Source organism: Sinohyriopsis cumingii, chromosome 8 (assembly GCF_028554795.1).
Source record: "Sinohyriopsis cumingii isolate HCF-2022 chromosome 8, ASM2855479v2, whole genome shotgun sequence".
NCBI classification, from domain to species: domain Eukaryota; kingdom Metazoa; phylum Mollusca; class Bivalvia; order Unionida; family Unionidae; genus Sinohyriopsis; species Sinohyriopsis cumingii.
The window spans coordinates 90,118,109-90,146,104 of record NC_142968.1 but is presented as its reverse complement, the minus strand read 5'-3'; the positions used below and the strand labels follow the sequence as shown (position 1 = coordinate 90,146,104).

The 27,996-nt window shown below is 36.4% G+C and overlaps 1 protein-coding gene across 2 annotated transcripts in view; it reads right to left on the bottom strand.

Moving 5' to 3' along the window:
- The window catches only part of LOC149794121 (guanine nucleotide-binding protein G(q) subunit alpha), a 107,970-nt gene that overhangs the window by 74,594 nt on the left and 5,380 nt on the right, over positions 1-27,996 (bottom strand). Inside the window, exon 1 of one of the 2 annotated variants that reach the window (XM_089968105.1) lies at positions 14,570-14,940. The exons of the other annotated variant lie outside the window; for it this stretch is intronic. Coding sequence (XP_089824231.1) covers positions 14,570-14,696 — 127 coding nt within the window. The 5' untranslated portion in view covers positions 14,697-14,940. Of the gene's footprint in view, positions 1-14,569; positions 14,941-27,996 lie in introns of those variants that run through there. 2 annotated transcript variants of the gene reach the window in all.

Sequence of the window (27,996 nt, the reverse complement as noted above, 5' to 3'; positions counted from 1 at the left end):
TATATAACACAATTATAGTACACAAAATTAAATTTGTAGTGTTGAAATGTCATGAATGTGCATCAATGCATTGACAGTTTAAAATGTGATACATACAAATTAAAATAATTAAAAATTTAGTCGTCATGATATGAAAATGTATTAGTGTATCGATACATTGCATCAATAATCATGTTTTAACTTTTATAAAGAATCAGCCTGATCGATTTAGGTCAGGATGTAAAATTCTTATGAAATACAATTCCTTTTCTTCACTTAAAGAGTCATTATTAGTTATTACTTTATAATATATAAGGTAAGGACTTTGAAGTTTCCTCTTTTCATTTTCAAAATTGTTAAAGAGGGGGACAGTTACAAGCTGCAAGAGGTGCAGACTTAAAATATACAAGCCAACTTTCAACTTGAGAAAAGGTCCAGGCTTCAAGAAACTTGTGCATCAGTAACAACCTTGATTAAGGCTTACATCCAGGCCTCGCATGATTAACATTCAGTGCACTCTTTCAATTCCCTTACCCTTACACATGTATAATACAGCCAACCTGTTGCTACAACAAAAAGCCAAGGAAAATCAGTGCTCAAGAGCAACACATAACTTGTACTGTATGTTGGTGCCACAGAATCGGATCGGAGATGATTTAAAAAAACGGACTATATCAAGAAAAATAGATTCAAGTCAGAAGAAAAGCGGAATTCCACTTTAAAATGGACGAAAATCATGTCTGCTTAATACAGACAACACAATCATGTGCAGGGTGTGCTCGTTTAGCTCCAGGTGTTGCTAGAATAAATTCAGGGAAATGCCTCCCAAACAGGCGTTCGAGTTGCTCACCAGCAATTTTTTTCTCCTCACTTAGTAGGTTCAGACACATCTGCTTCCTGAACCAATGACATCACTACTGAAACACGGAAATCTGCACAATACATACATTCAACAGATGAAAAATACATATTCTCCATCATTTCTTGGATTTCCATACTACAGGATTGTATTGGTTAAATTGGTCACTTAAATCTACTATGTTTTTCACATAATCCACAATACATGTGGGTTTCATTAGAGGTGTGTTTGTAGCAGAATTTGTTTTCCTGATCACTGCTACCTTTGCTTCATGATAACTGGAGATCATAGTTACATCTCGTTTTGTCTAGATATTTCACCTGTAGCAAATTGTCCTTTCTTCCAAAAATACACTCACCCTGGTTTACTTTTCTTCAAACCTTCATTGCCTCTGCAACACCTACTCTATTTGCTTGCACGGTTCCACATGCTGAGGTATCTACCAACTCAAGTTTTGTTATGTTACTCCGCTTATCAATGTTTAGTTCTAGTCCTTTACAAAACTGTCAAAGTCTCCACCTGTTTTACCAGCATAAATGTGGTAACCAATACAACATCCACTGCTTGCCTCGCACACCTGAAACAGCTTTTATGCCATACTTGTTAGGTTTGGCAGGGTTATAAACTGGAAATTTCAGACGACCTTTCCAAATGCAGGTAGCCTCATCAAAACTGAGGTTCATATCTAGTGAATAAACCTCAGCAAATGCTTCATTTTTTTCAATCACTGGGCGGATCTTGTGCAAAGTGTCACCTTGATTGTTCTCGTCTGTCAGGTGTAAATTGCTTAGAATAGCTAGAAATCTATCCCAACTCATTTTTGCTGAAAATTGGGGTTGATATCACATCATTAGTAGCCCAGTTGGAATCAAGATCAGATTTATGTACCCAGGACTGAGCAAATTTTTATTTTAACCACTAGTCCAGGACAAGTGGTTTCAGAAAATTCACTAGTCCCACCTTTCTATTCACTAGTCCCACCTTACTCTTCACTAGTCCCACCTTACTTTTCACTGGTCCCAAAATGGTAATCACTTGCCAAGATTTGATGAGACGTATGTACTTAATCCATAGAAAGAACAAAAATAATATACAACATAATTATTTCTTAAAAGAATGTAATTTTTCAAAAACGTTGTTATACATTTAGCTTCTTCAGGTTCACGTATATATGTTTTAGCTGATGGATTTGAAAATATGTCTATGTATATGTCTGCCACCTGCACCAGTACTAAGCCAGCAGTTGATATACTGGCTTTCTTTTGTTTGACGTGTTTTGATTTGCTGATAATTTGGGCGCTTAGCCCAGTATACAGGATGTAAATGTATACACGAAGAGGGGTAGAATTAAGTGTTCAGCACGCCCAGAGGGCATGATTGGCCAAATAAAGGCAGATATAGTCATTAAAGCATGAAAATAAGGACTAGCCCGACTTTTTTAAAAAGCACTTGTCCTGGACTAGCGACTTGGAAAATTTTACTTGTCCAACTTCAAAACTGACTACTCCGGGATGTCGGGATATGGGAATTGCTCAGCCCTGGTACCAAACCCATTACTATAATCAATGCGAAAGAGTTTTAGCTGGACAGGTGTGACAGGCTGCCATTTTTTTTACTTTTGCCATACCGATAAATGTCACAAGAAGTGAAGAACCAATACAAAAATGAGACACCAACCCTATACAAGTCACTTTAATATTTAGATCTTGCTGATACAGGCACTCACTTTTGACAATTAAAAAGAAACACGTATGGAAAATCCCCCCTCTTCTTCTACAAACAAGGTGATATAGTTCATAATGATCCCCATCCACCCATCTCATATATTTCATGCTAACTATTTTATCCCAGCTACATCTTCAGCATAAAGGAGATATTCCAAGTGTAACCAAATATAAAGAAGTACTTAACTTGTCTTTCAATAATCACTTTTATTATAGTTATTCTCTTGATTCATATCGTGTCCACTTGAGTCTAGTTTCGGTGTGTCTTGCAGTGAATTACACTGAATTCAGATTGGTGGTTATTATTAAAGTAAAGTGTAAACAATAACCAATAATCAGAACTTCTTGTAGCTTATTCCCTGCGTGACACATTGGAAGTGTTGGCAAGACAAAAGAGAAGCTTTGCGCAACATGGTTCTTATGACCTGAAATGTACTTGTAAAGGAAGCAAATTTGGAAGCTCTCTTCCTAAGCTGAGATACTTCACCAGTTACTGAACGTACATATGGGATAAATATGAACAGTACAGAATCTGCAATGATACAGGTCTCAAACAGCACGAGTTTGTTTCCTTAAGTATTTTTTTATTTGTATCGATGATCGTGAAATACAGTTTTCCTTTTTAACTAGCAAAAATAAGTGCCTGTGACAATGGCATTTGTTTTGCATTAGTCTAAAGTACTTGTTCTAGATGAGATTTTCATCGCACAACGCAACTGCACCATTTCTTCTGTTCTAAAGCTAACGTCTTCTAAGTTTAAGACATGAAATTAGTAATAATTAGCTGAGATCTTGGAAACGCTTAATTACGTGTATTTGTACGCCAATTTTTTTATCTGGGATGCAGAAAATCACTGAGGCACGAGTCCTCCGTATGCATGTAATAGGTGTGCAACAAAATTCAAAAACTTGACAATGACAGCATTCAGTGAATGAAAGACCCCTTGATGTACATACATATTGCCATTATAACAGTACATCAAAAAGAACATGCTTTGACTGGCGGCCAGATGCAAAAATGTAGATATTTACAGTGATTGAATTCAGAGTCAAAAAGACCCAGAGATGTAAATGCGGTCATTTATAAAAGTACATCAAATAAACAACTTTAGATTTCGTTATTGCCTTCATTTCTAAATGTATTGGAATAAGTAGTGCACACGACCTCAAAATCAAAACATTTTGAGACTTCAACAAAATGCCATTCGTAAATTTGGAAGAGTATTTTTGGGTTAATGGCAAACTTACGAAGACTGTAACGAGATTCAGAAGAGTGCTAAAACTGCTAGAATGGATAGTTCGGATAGGACAGTAGCTAAGTGTAAGAAAGTGTGTGATGCCTAGCTTAGTGTTTGGAACAAGTCCTTTCTTGGATTGACAAAGTTCAGTATCACTCTGATGGACGAACAAGAGCTATTTAAGAGTACACTGACAGACCATACTTTTTTTAAATGCCCCTCGCCTTAGCCTGGTTAGTTCTAGTGTTGTAGCAAAATCTACTCATCAAGACATCAGTTAGCTAGGTCTAGTTTTGATATCAATCAGGTTAACAAACAAACAAACTCTTGCCCATGCACAAGCATATGTTTTGTTAGCTGATTGACCATTAACCCTTTTCAAGTAAGGTAGCAACTATCAATTTCCTGCATGATATCCTTTGATGATAAAACATACAAACGTGTTTTAAGATCAGAATCGGTGATCTGGATATATATTAACTGCCTCTTGTACACTATTTCTTCATAAAATTAGTTTGAAACTTAAGTGAACCAGTAGGCATAACGTGAAATAATGGGGGACTTTGCCAAGTTTGGGATGTACCAGTTTATTAGATTGTCTGTTTTTGTAAATCGTTGGGCAAATATTTTCAGAAAAATCAAAGACAAGGTATTTTTTTTATTAACGATTTAACTTTAAAATGCAAATTATGTAGGTCAGAAACTTATGGGACAATGTTATGTTGTGGAATTCGCGAGATGCGCTTTAAGGTCTAAGCCATTTTCCTACTTGACATGTATTTGCGAAAATATGGGAAAAAACAAATCAGATACTATTTAACTATTGCCTAAAATTACTACAAGGATGTAGACAAATAAACCATAAATTTGCAATCCTGTCAATGGACTGTTGTAATGAAGCTATATTAAAGTGAGTGATTACATTACAAAAACCTCTCCATCTAAAAATAGATGCACTCATGTCTGTGTTGATTCTGTAGGAAAGAAGGGACTGCAATTTTTGATGGTGGGACTCATAGCTTTAAAATCCTAGCGAGACCTCTGATTAGTTTTTAAAACATTCACAGAGTGCAAAGCAAAGGGCATTGTATTGAGTCAAGCACCTGATCCAATGGTGCGGTCTGAAATGACCTAAAGTCACAGACAACAGGTGGTCTCTTTTCAAGTAATTGTTATCTTGTCATGGACAAGAATGGCATATATGCTAAGTCTGCATGTGTGTGTGTGTCTGTGCGATATGAATTTTTAACGTAGCTTTACACACAAAAATCAGTTATATCACTACAATGTCTGCATTGTGGCAGTTTATAGTGCAGCATCATGTCCCACCCAGTTACATTATCCTGACACCAGGCCAACCAGTCCTAACAATAACATCTTAATGCTGAGCACCACGCAAGGCTGCTGCTAGTACAATTTTTGTCTTTGGTATGACTCGGTCAGGGTTGAACCCACGACTGCCCGCATCTGAGGCAGACGTTAAAAAAACAAGGAATTGAATAATGTCTTTTCTGGACTACAAATCCAAACAAGGCAATGTTTTTGAAACATTTACCCACACACACCTTTAGAAAATTAAAAGTTCTCTTCATAATAAAAACTTGACTGCAGCAGATGCTTACAAAAATCTGGCCAATAACCAGACAACATTGTTATTAAATATTGAAAAAGATTAGCATCAAAAGATGAGCTCAATTTCAGTTTAGGAATGGTGTGTTTTTATAACAGGAAGTTATCTGACTTGGCACATTGCAACAGCCCCAAATATGGTACCACCATCAAAAATGAAAGTTTGACAATTCCTCCTAATTAGACAGAACTCAACTTGATGCTGAAATAAAAGGTAATGTGCAAATCCCCAATATTAAGAGAATTAATTTGAACAAATTTGTGGCATTCTGTAAGTATTGACAATCTCTTCACATGTATCCGATTATTTGCTCATTCTGGTATGGGGAAATATGAAACTGAATTTTTTTTTATCATCATACAAATAAAATAGCAAATCATTTGGAAGTGAGGTGCCAATAAACAGATAAATGCAAAATCGTGAAACTATGAGTTCACAAGTTTTTATTTCAATCAGTCTTCTGGAAGGGTGGGAGGTGGAATCAAACAATGGAATAGCATATGGTTTATACAGTACAATTTTCTTGTCCTCAAGTACACTGCTTACTGTCAACATGATGGCAAAGACAAACATGCTGTGGTGCTTTTAGGTTATCAGTTGGCACATGATATTATTGTCAACAACAAAGAAAACAAACTACTGATGGCTTCTGTTGTGCTGGATTGTTAGTTTGTGGATGGCCATTTATCTTCAAAACAGGTTCTTCTCACTGCAAGGTATACAATATCACAAACTTTCATATGATCATTATAAAAATGTACTGCATGAACTGCAACAGAAATAAGGATATGAATGCATTGTCGATTCATTGAATACTGGAAGGCACTGTCATTAAGTTAACTCATTAACCCCTGGTGTCGAGTTTACGTGGCTGGAGGTAGCCTACTGCCAAGCTCTGCAGCATCAAAATCATGTAAAACACACTAAAGTGGGTGGTATTATTGAAAGGTAGACAGATGTAGCTCCACAATGATATCAAATAATTTTTGGTATACATCTATTATATATGGAAAAATTTAAGAGTAAAGTCTGATTGTTATAACTGTGTAATTATTTTTCACGGAAGAATTTTTTATGTGCTTTAAAATCGAGAGAGAACTCGTTCACCGTCATGTCAGTGAAGCCGCATGACCAACCGTAGCTGCCATTTCCGATACTCGAAATTTACAAGGTTTTCGTCTGCATCTACATCACTAAGTCATCTGAATTTGATAATTTATAAAAACTAATTGCTGCCTACATCAATATCAGAGCCTTTACCTAAGTTATTGAATCTTTCATAGTTGTTATTCTAATCTTGAAAATTTCGTACGTACTGAATGAAATCCGCGACCGCCATTTTGGCAAGTGGAGATTATGACCCAGTTACTTTAAATAGCAGATATCGACCAGTGCATACATAGCGACGTGATCTGACGTAATTGTCATTCGCAGAAATGAATGTAGTATCTAATAGGGGGGTTTTCCCCGAAGGTGGCGCTACGAAAACCAGCTCAAAATGGCTGATGTTTACAGCAGGCGTCAAAAGGCGCTTCCATGCAAATGGAGTAAAGGCATCAAAAGGCGCTTCCATGCAAATGGAGTAAAGGTGTCCAAAGACGCTTGTGTGAGGTAAAGGGTTAAATCGATGCATAATAAATAAGAACTACACCTGTAGTGAAAACAGAGAAGGCATATATAATAGTTTACTTTATTAACCCTTTACCTCCCAGAGTGTATGGCTTTTGAACCCTCCGATACACATGTAGCAAAGTTACCCAATGCAGTGCACTATAAATAGAACACGTTATCTATTCAACTCCACACACATAGGCCTGCCTATTAACTGTTAAGCAGTGAAGTGTATGTTATGTTTAACAACAATTTTAACCATTTTACATTTTTTGGTACACATCTATTATGTATGGAAACATTTAAGAGTAAAATCCGATCGTTATAGCTGTGTAATTATTTTTCACGGAAGAATTTTTTATGTGCTTCAGCATACTTGTTCACCATCAAGTCAGTGAAGCCGTGTGACCAACTGTAGCTGCCATTTCTCATACTCAAAATTGACATTTTTCGTCTGCGTCTAGATCACTAAGTCATCTGAATTTAATAACTTATAAAAACTAATCACTACCTACATCAATATCAAAGCCTTTACCAAAGTTATTGAAGCTTTCATAGTTGTGATTCTAATCGTGAAAAGTAATGAACAAAATCTGCAACCTCCATTTTGGAGAGTGGAGAATACGACCCAGTTACTTTAAATAGCAGATTTTGACAAGAGCATAAACAGTGACCATGTGACCTGACATAATTGTCATTCACAGAAATGAATGTAGTATTTAATAGGGGGTTTTCCCCGAAGATGGCACTACGAAAACTGTCTTAAAATGACTGATGTTCACAGCAGACATCAAAAGGCGATTCCACGTGAATGGAGTAGAGGCGTCCAAAGGTGCTTGCATGAGGTAAAGGGTAAAAGACATACTCACAATTTCAGAGAAAATAAGTAATTTCATGCATGTATCACTCGATCTAACAGTGTTTAGGTTTGCTAAGCCAACCGGTAAGCAGCTACGCTTTGCCACGACCATGTTGGCCTCTTGTGACGCTAGACTGGTTTTCATAGCTTCTATGTAACGAACTAATTTTGAAAATAAAAGTCTACTAGACAAATCTAATCCATTGAGCATTTGGATTGACTCAGCAAATATGTTTATTGCAAGCACCCAAATGATCCATACTGCACGCTTCGAATACTCTGGTCAGAACTTGATAAATTTAACTCCAGTCATTGTTTCGGGCATCAAGTGGTTTTTCCAGACTTTCGTCAATATTTGTGAAATTCAAGGACTTTTCACATATTGGAGAAAAATTTGTCATTTCTCCCAACTTTTCCCCAGATTTCCCAGTAGCGTATATATTTTCCTTAATCTATCTGCCCAATTATTTATGAATAACAATCTAATGAAGCAGTGTTTCCGCCATTACAGGTTCACTTATGGTTTCAGACTGAAAACACAAGCAAGGCAGTTAAAATCGCCATTTTAAAAATAAATCAGAAAATGCTTTTCACCGATTATATTTAAAAAAAAAAACAAGTTACTATTTACATATTGATGTTTAAATTTCCAATTAGATTTTGGTTCAGAATAATACATTTGGCCCAGCTTCAGGAAATCAAGCAGTGACATCTTGCTCCAGAAAAGGTTAATAGTCAGTTTGCTATTAAAACACATTTAGGAATGTGTAAGGTTTTGTCAGCATAGGCTAATTGGTATCAACACCGCATAAATACATTTCGCTGTGGGTTACACAACACTGACAGAACTTCCTGGCAAAACCAAAGGAGCATTTCAAAAGTCATAAACTACAGCCGGTCATTTTACATCTGAAAAATCGGAGGGTGAAGTCTATTTTCACTTTCTTAACAGAGGCAAAGTTTACATGGGGGGGGGGGGGCCATTTGTCCAAGTGGTCTAAAGCACTCACCGTTTCGGATCACTGCCGTCTCAGCTGTCTTCATGGGTTTGAGTCTCAGACTGGGCCAAAGTGGGTATGTGAGAAAGCTTGCCAGTAGCTTCTCATGGGTTGGTGGTTCTTCCTGGGGTTTTCCAGAGTTCTGGCAACCATGTATATCCTATCTTGTGCTGAAACATAGTTTTAAACCCTACAACATTTTTAGGCCACTTTGTTGCCCACTTCGCCTAGTAGTGTGACCCCTGCTTTCCTGTGAATGTTTCTTCTCCAAATTTCTTCTATAACCTCCTTGCAGAAATAATTAAACTCATAGTATCCATGAATTAAAGATGACCTCACTCATCAACAACCTGTAAAACTGACACAAAATACATTTTGTGGTTTATATAAACACAATCAGCTCCTTAATTACCATAATTGGCTTTACTTGGAATGGAATATCAGCTGATCCTGTAAACGATCAAATATCAAAAATACTTCATTTAATCAATTCATAAAAGAAACAGATACTTATATCAGCATAGTGCGTTTTATTAACTGCATAGCCTCACTGGAATCAACTCACGAGTATCTGGATTGAATAAACATAAATACATTTTTACTTCTACATCTTTTTGATGCACGCAGATTTTGACTGGAGCATGAACCGTAATTACCCTTGATTCACTTCCAGCTTAGTTTCTTATTAAAAGCATGATGTCCATAACAAATTTACAGTAGGAGGCACTGACTGACATCGCCTCGACAACAGTTTAGACCTTCAGCTAACAGTTCAATGAAATCAGGATCAATGTATCCCCTTGGTGTCAGAACTGCGGGTCAAATAAAAACTGGGGGGGTCAAAAATTTAGTGATAATTTTCATCTGACTTATACTCTTTCAGCTTGAAATAGGATACTGCAACATACTCTCTCTAAACATACAAATAAACTAACAAACAAATGCATTGTCCATTCAAAGAATAATTTTATTAGTTCAATTTTCTTTTAAAGTCGTACTCTCCTTATAATCTTTTTGAAGCAATATTAAAGACCAACACATTACATACAAGCCAATACAAAAGCCTAATAAATCTTTTTAAACCAAATGGTAGTTAATTTACTGCCTGTAATAAAATGTGTACTATCATCGATTTCATTGTACTTCGTCTTAGAACAAATTTATCCAAAAATCAAGGAGGCTAATGATTCATCTTATTTCTAATAAGTTACACTTGAACTTTACGATCTTTGTTTGCAGCAAAGTTAAAAACCCAAAAATCTGCAATGACCCCCTGACTGTGTAATCCAAATAAATGCATTTGTCTCGGCAAGTTTACATTCTTTGTTGTGAAAGAATGTCTTGGGTTATAATGTTTTCTCCAAATATCTTGTGGCAAATGGGGAGAGATATTTTTAAAATTCTTAAACCCTACCACTCACACCGAGGATCCTAATAGATGTGCCGTATTCCAGTCAAGGCAATTATTTTGTCAGTTTTTCATTAAAGTTTGATCCACAGTTACTATTTTGTGTTCTGCTTCTTTCACTTTCTTCGCTAATGATTCTTAGTGCATGAGGTTTTAATCTGGAGATTACTTTTTAATGCAACAATCACTGCGGTTAAACATCAAGATGACATCTTGCTGAGCTCGATGAAAATCATGAGGGCTTGTGAGATTAGAGGAAGCTACTCCACCATAACATTGCCTATGCTAGTCTGGTTCCTTATCTCTTATGTTCCCTGCATTGCACTCTGCTATACGAATAGAGAAACGCAACACAGGGAGCAAACAAAGTGGGGAACCAATCAATGCCTATGCTCGAAGTATACACGATGCCACTTCTCGTCCAATGCGTTGGATATTAAATAAATTCTGATTGCATTATGCAAATCCTATGCATCAAAAATACAGCAAAAAAAATGTGCATGTCAATTTTTTTCTAATGTGCGTCCCTGACGCACAAATGTGCATAAAGAGAAACACTGAGGATTTAACTGACTTAGGTTGGATTGTTGAGAGATTACATTTGAAGTTTATGAAGGAGGAAGAGAAAACAATTATGATATGAATGGACTGCCTATTGATCAAATATCAGCATTGGTATGTTTGGACATCAAATTATAATCAACTGGTCAGAACTGGAGCATATCAGTATGGCAGATCACTAAGCCAGTTGTCAACAGAAGTGGATCAACTTTGTTTTATTGACAAGTTGTTTCTTTTAGCATGTTTAAAAGTTTGGAATCATGTGTGACTTCACTGGATTCATTTCTGATAAAATATCTGTATTTGTCTGATTGGGCATTATATAATAATCAGTGCGACAAAATATGAATATATGGCTTCTCGCTAAGCCAGTTTTCACCATGGAATTGTGTTTTATTGCTGATTAATTTGCTTAAATCTGCAAAATGTTTACAATCTCCAACGATTTAATTAATGGGTCATTCAGAAAAAAATTGAACGGACACAACACTCCATGCATACATCTGAACTTTTAAATCACAATGGCGCAAAGAAGTATATTTTCTTTTTTGTCTCTCTCGGAAACAACATGGTATTGATGAATTTTCTTACTCTTAAGACTCCAAAGAAGCAGAATGATACTGTCAGTTCTGATGAGAAGAAAAAGAAAAGTCAATTTCCGAAATTTGTTACAAAACTTAACGTGGTTGTTGTTGTTGTTGTTCTAGGGTTTAATGCCATTTTTCAGCACAAGATAGGCTATACATGGCGGCCAAAATCCAGGGAAGAACCACCGACCCACGAGAAGCTACTGGCAGGCTTTCCCACATACCCACGCTAGACGAGCCTTGGACTCGAACCCATGCAGGCAGAGGTGATATGGCAGTGATCCGTAACGGTGGGCGCTTTAGACCACTCAGGGCCACCCAAAACTTAAGGATGGAAGGAAAAGTGAACTGATAATTCTGTGATGTACATCCTTGATATCTGAATAATATATAACCCTCATAGTTGTATATTTTGGCATATCAATTTGAGCAGTTAATAATAATAATAATAATAATAATGTTCTATTTATAGAGGGTGACTCATTAGTCATGGATAATTCTCCCTTGAGGCCCTCTAAACAGAATATGTTGAAAAGTTGAAAATATAATAAAATCCCGAGATTTTAGGGTCAAGGGCAAACTGACACTTCAGTTTGGAAATCATTGTGATCCCTGAAAGTAGTTTAAAACAATGCCAATTAACCATCCAGAATTTGTTTAGTTTGAAGTATTTTAATTGGCTGATTAACTGACCACTTAGCCCAATATGCATTCAAGCGATAACAGAATATACACGTGTTTGACGGTTATCAATGACCACTTACTGTAGTATCATGGGATATGAATTCATGAATGGAGACAGGTAGGCTTGTGCATTCACTAATGGGGGTGTGATGTAAACATTAAGATAAAGGTAGAAGAGTGTTAAAAGCACAAACATTGGCACTTGCTCGATATAAAATAGCAAATAAGCATTTGCCCCAGAATAAAGTCAAGCTATTGGATTTGATCTGCTCTGTTCATTAATTTAAAAGCGCAGTATGCTCCTTTTCTTTGAAAATTAAATATACGAATCTACTTAAGAAATCACAATTTTGGGGAAAATTCACCAAATGATTAAAGAAAAGGGGTCACTTTTCTAATTACTGGAAGATTGACATACTTTTTGTGTGGTATGGATTTTAACACAGCTTAAAACAATTTTTCACTCATATCATTATGATGTCTGCAGTGTGGCAGTTATGGTGTTGTTGTTGTTATTGTTATGGGTTTAAAGCCATTTTTCAGCACACGATAGGCTATACATGGTGGCCAGTATTAATGGTGGAAGAAGAACCCGGGAAAGCCTCAGAAAGAACCACCGACCCTTGAGATGCTACTGGCAAGATTTCTCACATACCCACATTGGCCAAATCCGAGACTCAAACCTACGCACACAGAGGTGAGATGGCAGTGATCCACAACTGACAGCACTTTATACCACTCGGGGTCCTGGCAGTTATAGTGATGACTAGCACTGGGGCATTATGCCACAGACATGTAGCATGATGTCCCACCCATATGGATATGTATTTTTAATGTAGCTTTAAAAATATTTTAGTCATATCACTATGATGTCTGCATTGTGGCAGTTTATAGTGTAGCATGATGTCCCACCCAGTCACATTATCCTGACACCAGGCAGACTAGCCACTAACCTCTTAATGCCGAGTGCCAAGTGAGGCAGCTGCTATGATCATTTTTATAAGTCACTTGGCCAGGGTTCAAAACCGAAACCCCACCCAACCAAGGCAAACGCTCCAACCATTTATGCCACTGAAGTGGAGAACAAGTGAGAGAATCATCTACACAGAAGTTTTTTTATGGATTTTGTTGTCATGCAAAAATGTAATTATGGCAAACGCTGGTGTCAACCTTTTTTTAATTATAAACCCAGACTTATTAATAGTCATTCTTTTTCAAATGAAGGAAAAGAACATGGTTCAGAAAAAATTTGCAGTGAAAAAAGAAATAACAAAACTTAAGAAAAAAACAGAATTTAAAATAAATATTAAAGGAATTAACTTGTTTCTCCTAGTTACTTTCATAATCAAGAACATAGCAGCAAAAGTTAAATGACGTGGAGAAAGTAGGTGCCCCTCTGCTAGTATCTACATACAACTGAAGCACTGTCAACAGATCACACATTTCCAGGGGTCAATTGACAATTCTGTATTTGCAGAACAAAATTAATCTTAAGGGGAAGAAGAAAAAAACATACAGATAAATGTTTTGTAAGGAAAGTTATGAAGAGTTGAACAAAGTGAAGGTATAAACCTATTTAACTAACATATTGTGAAAATAGTCAAACTAGTGAAAAACATTAATCTGTTATGAAATCAAATTTCTGATGATGACAGCACTACCACTGCATTCACACATGTAACCTTATATATATATATATATATATATATACACACACACACGGTTTTAAGAAACTTCCAACTCATTGCTAGGCTGCTTGTTTGAAGGGTGTGGCTGCTGAAAGACCATGTAAAAAAAAATAAACTTTTTTGCCAGTTTTATTATATCATTTATGACCTTACAGTAAACCCACACACAAAAAAGTTTCAACATATCAATAAAACATAAAATCATGACGATAAACGCAGCATTTTTTTTTTCAATAGCTGTCAAAATATAACCGCTAGGCATCACTTCCTGTCCAAAATGTACATCACCGGTTCCTCGACTCCTGTCAAAATCACGATATTGTTGGCGAAACAGACCTGCGCCTGTAATATCTGGTCGTGTAACTTGTTAATTTGTGTTGATGCAGTTAAAGAATTGCAACTATATATTTTACCTATTTTTTTTAAAGATGCTGTAAAAAGGAATAATATATTCATTCATGTGTGCGTATATATCGGTAAAGCGGGCACCTGTTCCACTAATAAAAGTGTGCAAATATGCCGCTATTACAGTAAAAACACGTCTCTCGTTACATGTGACCCACGTACTCTCTCTGCACATTCAAAAATGTTTATTTAATGCTTAATATTTGCCACCTTCGACAAGTATGTATCTAACACATAATTAATATTATTCAAGATGGCTACCTCTCGCTTATAGTCTCGTTTGAAACCGACATCAGATCTATTTTCTAGCTGAAAATTGATAGTGATAAGATACCCACCTAACAGGAGTAATTTAAGCTCTCTCCTCGCATCTCTTTTGTCTTTTCTCAATTGCTTCTCTATTTCTTGATTAATTCGACGCTGTTCTTTTGCCTCTTCGCTCATGCACGTTATGCAGCACGCCATTTTAAAAGCAACCCTACGTTAGCTCCCGTCACACGCACCCTGCTTACAGACAGGGCAAGACGAGCTATCAACTGAACCCTAAACCCCTTTCGATGATCCGTTTTTCCAGTCCTTGTCTCTGGATCAAGTAAGAAATAAGGAACTCCAACTATTTACGGCATCTAGGCGACCTAGATTGTGTCTCTGACTCAAACCCTTCGAGGCCCAATAGATGGAGCATAAACAGGGTGTGGTGAAAATGGGTGAGTCCATTAAATGGAACAGCAGTCGCGTGAGGTGATTATCTAGCGACAAATACGGATAGTGGACTTATTCGAATAAACTAACTGGTTAGGAAATACAAAATTACTGTTATGGGTGAAATGTTCTCTACAGAAATGATGCAGACTTTGTATATCTGGTGAAATGGATGCTTAAATATTACGCCGAACGTTGTTGGAATGGCCTTTGCGAGATTGATTTAATTATTATGGGATGGAGTTTTGCTCCCTCCTTGCGAATATGTAATGCTCGGTGTTTATGATAAGCATATTATGAGTTTCAATGGAAACGGGCAGAAATTAGTTCATAACCTTGAAATCCTAGAAACCCCACTCAGAATACTAGGTCATATTATCCTTGAAACGGCTGCCTCAAGTGTACATCCCCAAACGATTGATAAATATATCATTACCTTTTTCTTATTTTCTTTTTCCATTCGTGTATTAATTTTGATGTGTTAATTTTGCTTCAGTGTTCTGTGCGGTTATGTGCCCGTGGGACTGTACAGGAGATTGCAGAGGAAAAAGAAACATTAAAATGTAATAAATGCTGCCTTTACTATTGAAACCTGTAAGAAAATGTGTTAACGATAAGAAACGAATGAAAGTCTAACTTGAAAAATTAATCAGTCATCATATCCGCCTACACTTTAAAATTGGTAAAGCAGGCACTAAACAATTTTTTTTAAATCCGCGAGTTATACACTTTTCAAAAATATATTTAACGCAATGGGGGTGGGGTGGGGGCCCTTCATAAGTTTGAATAGGCGATTTACAGACGCAAACTTACACCAAATACTTCTCCTACCACTCCTAGATAATCTTGGCGATGACTGTGACGACGTGATTTCAGTGGAGAAAATAACAATAGATGAATTATAAATATTTTCAACGTTGTTGTCTCAAACAGCGTCTGTTTTCATATTTCCTCCTACACTGATGGGTTAAAACGTACTTTTTAGTTATCTCGTCCCCGAATCGAGCCCATATCTTAACCATCTGCAAGTTTGGGGAATGATTTGTATCTTCTTTCCCATGTGGTGGGAAGAGGAGTAGGTCAGAGGCTAAACGTACAAAATTATAAAGAACAATAACATTTTTATAATTTTATTTTATAAAACTACACATGCAGTATAGGGGAGAAAGGCATTCCAATGTAACTATTTTTGGTTATGACCCTTGTGGATCACAATCCCCATTGAGGCTGGATAGGGTAGAAGCTCAGTGGTTGGGTTAATATTTTTTAAAAGGCGTAGAGATTTGCTTTGGTGAGCCATGGATTATCTTTGAGTTTGTTTTATTTATTTATTTGTTTGTTTTTGTTTTGTTTTCTTTTTCCTTTCTTTTTTTCTTTTTCTTTTCCTTCTCATAAATATTTAAAAGGCTTGACTTGAGTTAGATACTGCAGTGTACACTTTAATATCATTATACACTTTAATAATATCAATACACATTAATATCAGGCGAATTACATGTTACCCAAAATCTTCCCAAGAGCATCCTTCGTTCCTTCAAACCTAAATCACGTAATAAAGCAAACCAACTTTAATGATTCATGTGGAGTGCGACAATTATTATACCAAACTTATAAAGAATATATTGGACTGAACCCAACCTTCTACAAGCAAAACCATATACGTAGTTAGCGCAACTCGCTTTTTATTTTTACACAGTTCAGAGATATATTTACCAATATCATGATGAAACCGTTTCGTATTCATTGCAATCTGAACATATTTGTTTGAACTGAAATCGAAGTTTTAGTTCCGTAATAGTCAAGTTACGTTGTGGAAAGAATGCTGAAACATGCGTACTCAGAAATATAATTTCGAATGGAATACAATATAACACTTTTCGCTGTGATTTATAACTCTACATTCATGTGCTCCAAATACAGATCATTTCTGTAGCATTGATAACAAAGGAAAGTCTTGCGAGTTTGATTTTACATTCTGAACAGTATCATTCATCAATGAACTCCCATTATTGCAAGATATATAGTCAATGCAAGAAAACCAGTGATGTCATTAGGTGCCGTGGTCCGAGGAATTACTGGAAAACCCGGGCAAAAAGATATGCGGAGTATACGCAATTTGTAGCAAGAAACCACGCCTAAGAAACGAAAATCGGGAACCTTGAGCGAAAGGAAACTGGGGAAAGAGTAAACGTGATGGTGACAAATCAAGGTTCTTCAGTTCACTCGTTAATTTCTAATTATTTTTCCTGGTACAATTTTGTGGATGCAAATTAATTATACAGCGATTGTAGATTATAATATATTTACATGCAAATATTCGGAGGAGATTTTAATTAAACAATGTCTCCGCAAAATCTTAGGCTATGATTTAAAAATATACTCTCTCTCTCTCTCTCTCTCACACACACACACACACACACAAATGTGCCAAATTCCAGGCCATGAATTGGTTCAGAAAAATAAAAAATTTCGATCAAAACATTCATGCAGTCTGTAACGGAACTGTGTGTACTTAATGTCAATGCAATATAGGAACAAAAATATACTCGGTTTTAGTTACCGTCCACATTATTACAAGAGCGTGGTTAATTTTCGTGTTTATTTATCAAAAGAGCCGTCTAATCTTTCAGATAAAAAACGTTTTAAGAAAGTTAAATGTTTTACACATACTTTCTTTTACGTTTTATATTTCATTTCAGTTAAGTAATGAATTTAAAAGAATAAATTCTAACCATTCAACAAATTAATGGATCTAATTTCTTTTTAAATCCTTCATGAATCTTTTAAAAACAAAACTAATATTGTCCAGTTTGAGAATTTCGTTGTGACTATTTTGTGCATTTTGCATATATTGCACTGAAGTACTAGTTAAACCCAATTTAACAAATGAATATACTACTCATCTACTTCGTCATGGCAGAAATAAAAGATATATTACCCTCTCGAGATTTAATTACTTTTTAAACACCAAAAAAAACCACATACATTTCATACTTAAACATGACGGACAAACTCACCACTCGACCGTCAGAGATTATAAAACCAATATGCATACAACGATCGGTTTGCAGTATTGTCTGCAACAATTATTCCCATTCTGAAGGACATCACCCCATCCCACCTCGACCGTGACAATGAGTTTTTAAGCTCTTCGAATTAAAATTCGCTCTAGTCTTTTTATTTTCTTGTCAAACCTCCACGCGAAGACTGACGAGGATAAAATAATCGGACAATCGTTTTATAACAATTCGTCCAAATGGATACCGGATATATGTGGTACAAAATAATTTATGTCGCCAGGGAACGCTGTGGTCGCCAAATTTCGCCATTTGCAATAGTCATCGTAGGCGAGACAAAGTTAGACGACATCCCGTCTCTGAGATGCCACTATCAGTTACCTTGACTATATCGAGTGCGATTTAATGCGAACAAAGAAGACCATACCAAGTGAAAGTATGGAACGCGGTGACTGCCTCGTATAATAAAATGGTCTCATAAATACCGCAGGTAATGTCGGAAGTACCGGATATACTAACGAAACCACTGCAAATAACATCAAAACGATCGAATATGATAAGAAGACAACATCATATAATGAAAATAAATCATCACATGTAGATGATAAACTTCCCATTTTAATAAGGACGAACGACTTAAGACAGGTATGTCGGTCTATATATGAAAGTATCGAGATCCATTCGCTTCATGTGGGCCAGATTGGGTTTGTTTTAACGAACAACTTGCTGGTCTTTGCTGGGGACTTCAGTGTTTCAATGTCGGGTAAATAAAATGATAAGCATATCTCATCCACTCTTCTAAATCTGAGAAAATACAAGCTAAAAGTGTCCGTCAAGGATACATGCCCCAACAACTGGCCCATTGCCTGGTTTTAACGGCTCTTTGAGCACAACATTATACGGAAAAATCGGAAGCTAAGTGCCTTTCAAAAGACACACAGAGACAGTCAACCAATGGATGGCTTGAGTGGGGTATCAATCTCACCACCTTTGAATTACGAGCCAAAGCGAGACCCTTTATTTACGAGTCAGAAGTTCTATACAGTTTGTGACCCGTGTGAATGGCTGCTGATGGTATTATGTTATGATTACGTCAGGCATTACAGCTAAAAGAGCTCTGACAAACTTGCCTGCAACAGGAGTGACTTTAAAGGAATGACGCTCTACGTACCGAAAACAATGTGTAGGATTTTACTGCATGTCGCCCCCCCCCCCTTATATATATATATATATATATATATATATATATATATATATATATATATATATATATATATATATATATATATATATATATTAATTTAATTGCTAAGTATTCTGATAATCTCCTATATTCTTAAGAAACTTCAAAAGACCAAATTTTCAGATATTTAATTTATCACGTTCACAGGGTAAGAGCAATACAAAGATATCTGTCAGGACTTAAATAGTATTATGTCTAAAGTCTAAGACATACCTAAAATCTAATATTATTTAACTCGTGTAAGATTTCGTCAAGATATACCGACATGCTACTTTTGGTTTAATCCATTATTATTATTATTATTATTATTATTATTATTAAAGTTATTGAATTAGCATCATTCAAGACATTTCTAAAATATATAAAAAATACAAAGTTAGATTTTAATAAATATAAAAATACATCAAATCTGTTTATACTTGTTACTGTCATCATGATTGCTGTTGTTGTTGTTGTTGTCGGGTTTAACGCCATTTTTTTCTGCACACGATATGCTATATATGGCGGCCAGTATTAATGACGGAGGAAGAACCCGGGAAAACCCCGGAAAGAACCACCGACCCACGAGACATCATGATTGCAGACTATTGCCAAAAGAAAATAACCAAGACCTTTCACACGTTGAAATCGCCTGTCAGAAGCTGATCGTCAACTTGTTTACTAAAAAAATAACGAAAGTATGATCATAAAGCATTTATATGTGTACAAACCACTGTGTTCATAAGTTAAGTGAACCACAAAATGCCAGTACTGACATAATTTGACTTCAAGGTCAAAAAGGTCAGATTTTTGTTAACCTTTTCACAACATCACAACAGTGCGCACATGGTGGCGGTCAAATTTGCAACATTTTCATTCAGGATTATTCTTAGGACTTTAATTTTTTTGTAATAATGCATACCTCAAGCTATTGCTCAATGTTTGACATATGTGCCATTACATTGGCCCGATTAACGAAGAGTTTGCATTCGTCGAGGATAATTTCGAAAACTGATGCATTTCCATTTTCAGCATGACAATTATATAATTCTATGTAATCAATGTCGCTTTCTAATGAGAAGTGTTTATTGCTCAGGTTTTGCCATGCTCGCATCTAATATGAAATATTTTTAGGTAATAATTTGTCATCGTTTAAATGAGCAACTCACACTACTGCATGACAAGAGGAAAAAATGGACCAGTCACTAACTATTAATGTCATGAGAAACAAAGATAGTCATAATATCACCCACGACTAAGCAGTCACTTCTCTGTCGGTCCATATGTCCGTAGGTCTGTTTGACTCTACATTCCCCCTTTCGCCTGTCTGTAATTTGGTTTTAATTTTTCGAGTTTGTTGACTTAAAATTATAGAGACAATAAAAAAGATTTCTGAAAATTTGCTATTTATTCTATTGATATGTAAATTCCCATAAAAATTTCATCAAATACATTTGGAAAAAACAACTTTTTACTAAACTTTCGCTGCGCATTTTTTTCACGGTTCAAGTTTCATTCAATGTTGCCTGCATTTTATCAAGGGAAAAGAACAGCGTGTGTGTGTGTGTGTGTGTGTGTGTGTGTGTCATTTTAACGTAGTTTTAACAATTTTCAGTCGTATCGCTATGATGTCTGCAGTGTGACAGTTAATAGTGATGTCTAGCACTGGGGCATCATGCCGCAGATATGTAGCATGATGTCCCACCCAGTCACATTATCCTGACACCAGGCCGACCAGTCCTAACACTAACCTCTTAATGCTGAGCACCAAGCGATGAAGCTGTAAGTACCCGGTATGACTCGGCCGGGGATCGAACCCACGACCTCCCCGCATCCGAGTTGGACGCTCTAACCACTAGGCCACCGGAGCGGTCGGGAAATGAACACCAGGAAACCAAAAATATATAATATCACAATTAAGGACTTTTTATTTAGAAAAATACCAAAAAAAAACCCAAGGGTTATCAACCCTGAAAATGAATATGCATCTGGACCTGCAGTTTCGGTTAATATCCTTGTGCTGGCGCTGATATATCCTTGTATCAAATGCATGAAAAGTCAAACATTTTACAGTGTTGTTTTATTTTACTACTCGCTACCTTGTCAAAGCCAGCGTTGCTTTCATTTTTTTATAGATGTCATGCATACGTCTCAATTTATTAGTGACAAGTAATGTATGTCTTACCGATGTTCAAGCAACCAATTTTATGTTCTTCATAGCTAGCATTGATATACCAGTTCAATTATTTACCAAAGGGCATCAAATTTCATTGAGATCTCAACTGTTCAATTACAAGACAAAATGCGATAGATATCTTAACATTACACGTATTAATGACATTCAGTAAAAAGGTGGTCAAAGCGCCCAATTGACATACCCTACGGATGTGTGATACATGATGGTATGAATTAGTACTGGATAATCTTCAGGAAAGTCATGAATATATTCTAATCGATATAATCAATATTTGTTAATATAAACTTATTGCTTTGTCCACTGACTGGTGGATGATTGGTACACATCAACACATGGAAGACTATTTAATACCGAAGCACTGGTAGCAAACCGATTTGCCAAGACACTGCGGCGGCCAACTCTGACCGAAATGGGAAGGATTTAACCCGTGACCAACATACTATCCACTCAGCTACTGCATCTTCCACTTAAGACAAGATTAGTTGTTGCTGTTGTCGTTGTTCTAGGATTTAACACCATTTTTCAGCACACGATAGGCTATACATGGCGGCCAGTATTAATGGTGGAGAACCCGAGAAAACCCCGGAAAGAACCACCGACCCACGAGAAGCTACTGGCAAGCTTTCCCACATACCCACATTGGCCGAATCCGAGACTCGAACCCACGCAGACAGAGGTGAGATGTCAGTGACCCGTAACGGACAGCGCTTTAGACCACCCTGCCACTCGGGGCCCCGACAAGATTAGTAGATTGTAAGTTATGAAAAAATAGTAACTGATCCGATGGCCATATGGTTAGAGCGTTAGTCTCGGATTAGGGAGGTCGCGGGTTCGAATCCCCGCCTAGTCATATCAAAGACTTATAAAATGGCACTAGAAGCTGCTTCGCTTGGCACTCAGCATTAAAAGGTTACAGTTAGGACTGGTCGGTCTGGTATCAGGATAATGTGATTGGCTGGGACATGATGCTACATGTCTGCAGCATGATGCCCCAGTGCTAGACATCACTATAAACTGTCACACTGCAACCGTCGTAGCGATATGACTGGGGTTTTTTTTAAAGCTACGTTAAAATTAAACACGCGCGCGCGCGCGTGCGCGCAATATCCCGCTCCCCATACTTTTTAAAAGTTTAAAAAAAATGCCGGGGAGAGGGGCTCGTCTCCTAGTTCCACTTTCCTTGTCTTGTAAATCAGTTAAGGATGTAACAAGTTCTAATCAGCGACATATTTAATTGTCGGGTTCATTTTTGCCCTATGCCCACTGTAAAGTGGTAATATGAAAGAGGTATTAGGCGGCAGGAAGAGATGTGTCGCGAACGGCGAATCTTCTTTCCGACAACTAATTAATTTAGTATTTAGGTTTGGGTTTTTTGTTTTTGTTTTTGGGGGGTTGTTGTTGTTTGTTTGGGGGGGGGGGGTTTGGGGGGAGGGAGTGTTATTTGTTATAGTTTTTTGTCTATTTTCTAAGTTTTGCTTTGGGTTATTTTGGGGCTTTTTGTTTCTGTTTTTTTTTTTTTGTTTCAAATGCCGCCGCAATTTTGGCGCCTCGTACAATGTTCAGTCCCAGGCCTAGTCGGCCTGTGTCAATGTTTCTAATTATAACAATTGCGCCATATTTAAGCTTTCGATGAATGTTTGACAGCATATTTGTTTCTTGCTTTGTGTACAGAGGCTTCGGGTATACATTTATCTTCTTAGTCGTTAAATATTATGTTCTTATCACTGTTTTCACAAGGCAGATCTTCATTTCTTCTTGTACTTGGTGTCAGTGGTCATCCATCACTGTCTTCACAAGGTAAATCTTCATTTCTTGTTGAACACGGGGTTAGTGGTCATTCTACAGAAGTCTTGCATGACGTATAAAACTTCGTCTTCGGATATGACTTAACCAGGAAATTGAATGAAATAGATAAATTGATCGCATACCCATCTGTTGCTTCCATTTCGGCATTAACTTTTTAGTCGCCAGTGCGTTCGAAAATCGTCACCGGTATCCTGGAATCGTTGCTGAGGCATTAGGATTGATCAGTGTTAAGTAGTTAGAAAAAATAGTAATAATAAACTTATGTTAACGGACAGACGGACGACAGGCCTTCGCAGAAGCTCTTCTTATCTTTAAATAGCTGAGAGAAAATAACTGACCAAACACAATCCATCTACAGACAAGAAAAACATATGGGACTATTTGATAACGACAGACTATGGGACAATTGCTGTGGACAAGCAAGGTCTGACGTAATCATAATGATCAAAACACAGACAGGCGGCTAATAGTTATTCCCATGCCTTACATACGCTATACTATGTTTAACAATGCACTCCATGTGCCAGAGCAAGTTTAACTCCATGCCATGCAAAAAAGCTTAACATTCGCAATTAATAATTCAACAGCAAAATTAAAAAAAACATGAAACAAGTCGTTGTGAATATCAGTAATCGGTAATGCATACCATTTTTGTTTCAAATGGCAATACCAGGCCACCACTGAGCGGTCGGATTTTGCATAATACATTGCTAGTTTGCAGTACATCGACATTGCTTTAGGTTTGAGACACTGTAGCAAAATGCAGATGAAGAACGAATATTGAAGTGAACGCTGATATACGACAGCCAGCTCATACCCCGCGGTTCGAAAATCTAACTTGTTGGATATGGGCTGATGCTCCAAAATTTAAAAGTGGAAAACGAAACTGTAATCAATATAAGATAAATATCATAAGAGAAGAGGATATGATAAAAACTGGGACGCGGACTTATAAAAAAAAAAAAAAACATAAAAGGGCCATGGTTACGATATACACCACAACTGTTTCTAAAAAAAATTGACAAACAGATAAAAACTGAAGAATGTACGCGTCACGTTAACAGGACGTTTATGAAGCCGAATGCAACGATATTTATCTCAAAATTTCTCACAAACTCAATGTATGAGCTTATCTGATTCCATGTACATAAACTTCAAGTTTCTGAACACAAAGCACTGACAACAAACGAACGCATTAATTCGAAAGGCTTGTCAAACTATAATGAGAAAATGACAAGGAAAATGTGCGCTTATGATAACTAAAACTCTACATTTATGAGAAATAATAGTCTGTTGAAGTTTCACTGTTTACGATATTAACGACCGTCAAATTGTGTGCCCTAATTACAATTAAAAATAAAAGTTCCAGAACTCTACACATTACTGAATTAAAATGCTTGTTCATCGGGTACTTTAATGACAGGTACCAGGGATATCATCTGATTTTGAAATCTGTTTGACAGGACATATACTTATTATTTAAATCATTGCTATTATTATTTAATATGATAGGATATTCTCCCGGAGTTGTTTATTTGAAGAGAGATAACTGAAGACCTACACGCATGACGGTTTGATGCAACCAAAACATTTGTTCGTGACAATAATATTAATTTATATCTAAGGAGACATATGACTCAACAAAAGTTGCTTTGTCCAAAACCGTTTTACAGTTCGTGTCTCTAGTCTTAAATGTGCTAATGTGCCAATGACATGGAATATGGCGATACAAAACAGTCTTTTGACGTATCACGACATTATAATCAAAAATGTTCTTCACTTAAGTCACAGTAGTTCCTTATTAATGATTTAATCCAAGAAGTATTAGTGAGCACTTTGTACTTCCAGTGAATAATTTAATACAACAATAAGACTCATTCCATTTCGGATGTTAAGGAAGCAAATTAGCAATGGGTAGTTTTTTTAAGCAAGCAACACGGATATTAAAAGCTAACTTTAAGACACAATAATAGAGCCAGTACGTGGGTCAGTTTCCTTCTAAAACATCCAAAAGTTGTCAAAACGTTTAGGAATTTCCCAGTGGAAAATTAATATCCTGTGCTCATTTTCAAGTAAACATCTTTACCATCAACAATAATTATATGAATATTTGTCTATATTCACAAAGAAATATTAGCTATGTATTATGTTGTTACAAAGTAAATGTCACTAGTCAGGTAGACCATTAACTTGATTTTAGACTAAGGTCTATTACAAAATACAGATATACATACCATGCAATCAATTAGAAAAGTCAACAAACAATAAAAATTAAATATAGATTCTAACATTCACAATAACATTGGTCTATACTATATTAATACATGATTTAGTACATAACTGTGAATTGAAACTTATTTCAAAAATAGTGGCAATGCCATTTCAACTGCACCAGACGATACAGTAATGAACACGATGCAATGCAACAGTGCAATGAATTGTTGTCAATCAGATGTCGTCCTGTAATCCATTGAAAAATGTATTTTATGGAAATCATTCAATATGGTGGTGTTGTGTCATTTCGGTTAATACAACCATGACATACTTTTTCCATAGGTAAAACATCTAACAAGACATTGTAACATTATACAATATGCCTTAAATATATGAATGGAGAATGCATACTGACCTAGATATCTGAATGTATTTCATACTTTCAAAGTCACTTCACTACACTATTCTACGGTAAATTTGAATAAAATCGGTATCTTTCGTTATGTGATAAGCGAAATCTTGCATAAATGTGCGCTCATCTCAACTGAAACTCGTCGCACATTCTTTTTCATATATTTTTACTCCCTAAAGCACACTCCAGATACAAATGACCCGATTTCACAAATTTCTCTTAATATGACCACTAACTGAGGACAATCATAAAAAATCTTTCAGTGAAAAAAAAACAAAAAAACAAGAGGCTGCTATAACCATCCATTCAAAAGAAGCAGGAGTAGCAATAACAATATTTTCATGAGGTCTGAGCCGCACCATTTTCCCTTTGGACAAAATGGATATCACAAAACGTCTTTCTATGAAATCACCAAGCCAATATGGCTCTTCGAAAACGATTTTCAAGACAGCTCTTTCTCAGCCATAATAGATTTCTGGGGGCCCCGAGTGGCCGAGTGGTCTAAAGCGCTCTTCGTTACGGATCACTGCCATCTCACCTCTGTCTGCGGCGGTTCGAGTCTCGGATTCAGCCAATGTGGGTATGTGAGAAAGCTTGCCAGTAACTTCTCGTGGGTAGGTGGTTCTTTCCGGGGTTTTCTCGAGCTCTTCCTCCACCATTAATACTGGCCGCCATGTATAGCATACCGTGTGCTGAAAAATGGCGTTAAACCACACAACAACAACTAGACTTCTGAGCCGCGCCATTTTCATTTAGGATCAACTAGACACCATGAGAAGTTTTCAGTGAAAAGTCTACGTTGATATGACCATCCTTTCTGAAGGAGGAATGATAATATGTTCAAGTCGATTGCTGTGTCGAACTGGACAGCAGATCACACTGTTCGACTGTCACTGGTCGTGAGACTAAGTCTGATGACAAATTTATACAATGAAGAAGAACATTAACAAAGCTGAATAAAAACGATCTCATTAAAAGAAGACTTCTCAGAAAAAGGCAAAGTAACTGACAATAAAAGAATCTGAGAAGCTTATGTGTCCCTTAAAACATGAATGGTTCATAATTCTCGATAATAAAATTAGACTGGGGTTTATTTGACTCAAAAATGTATTTCTTTCAACACATGACCGTGATCTTGATCTCTCAGAAATAAGAAAATTTGGAATAAGTCTGTTTTGATTCTGTTGCCTATTTTTTTAATTTGTAGCAATCAGAAATAACGTGTCATTTCTTGTTGCAATAGGAAGAGATAAGGACTTTTAATCAATCTTATCTGACACTAGATTTTTAAAAGTTGCGCCTGACTGAGATTAAGAAGAGCTCGTATTAAGCTGAAATATGTTTTTTTAAAAATACTAAATGACTGCTGTGTAGAAGACTTACTGACAAAAGGAACTCTGTGAGCTAAGGAATACTCACTCGTCAGCAATACCAGCAGCACTCTCTACAGTTTCGACCTTATGCTCATCAAGATAAGTCGTAACATCACTATGGAGGCAATTCTTGTACTCTTCAACTAATGCAAGTCGTCTGAGACTTTCGTAATCTTGACCAACTTTCTTTGCTAAGCACCACCTATCAAATAATTGCTCTTTTTCTCTTGCAAATTCGACATGAGTTTGTCAAGTTTCCTTTTTTCTTTTATAGTTCCTCAACCTTTGCAGATAAGCCTCAGGTACAAACTCAAAACCCTTCAACTTTCCTTAACCAGATCAAAGTCAGCACTTTGTTGTACTTACAGGGAAACACATGTCTCGGGTTTTGCCAAAAAGTGCATTTTGTAATAATAGAGTCCAATGCTTTCTTGGCCATTTCCAATATTCAGCAATATTCAAAATGAAGAAAATAGTTATATACTTCTTTTTCTCTAAAAGGGTGTACTAACCTAATATTCTTATTAACATCAAAACTTAGAATTTGTGTGTAAAGTGAAGGATTACTTTTCACTTGCCAGCTCTAATTCTTTTAATCTAAACTGATATTTCGTTTCTTCCTTTTCTCTTTCACTCTGCATTTGCGTTTGTTTCTCCCTTTCACCATTCTCCAATTGCAGTTGTATTTGTTTTTCTTCTTTCTGTAACTGCATTTCCTCTTTCTCCAACTGCATTTTCTTCTCTCTTTCTTATTTATCTAGTTGCATTTGATTTTCCTCTTTCTCTTTCTGAAGCTCAAGCTTTCTTAACTCTAACTCCATC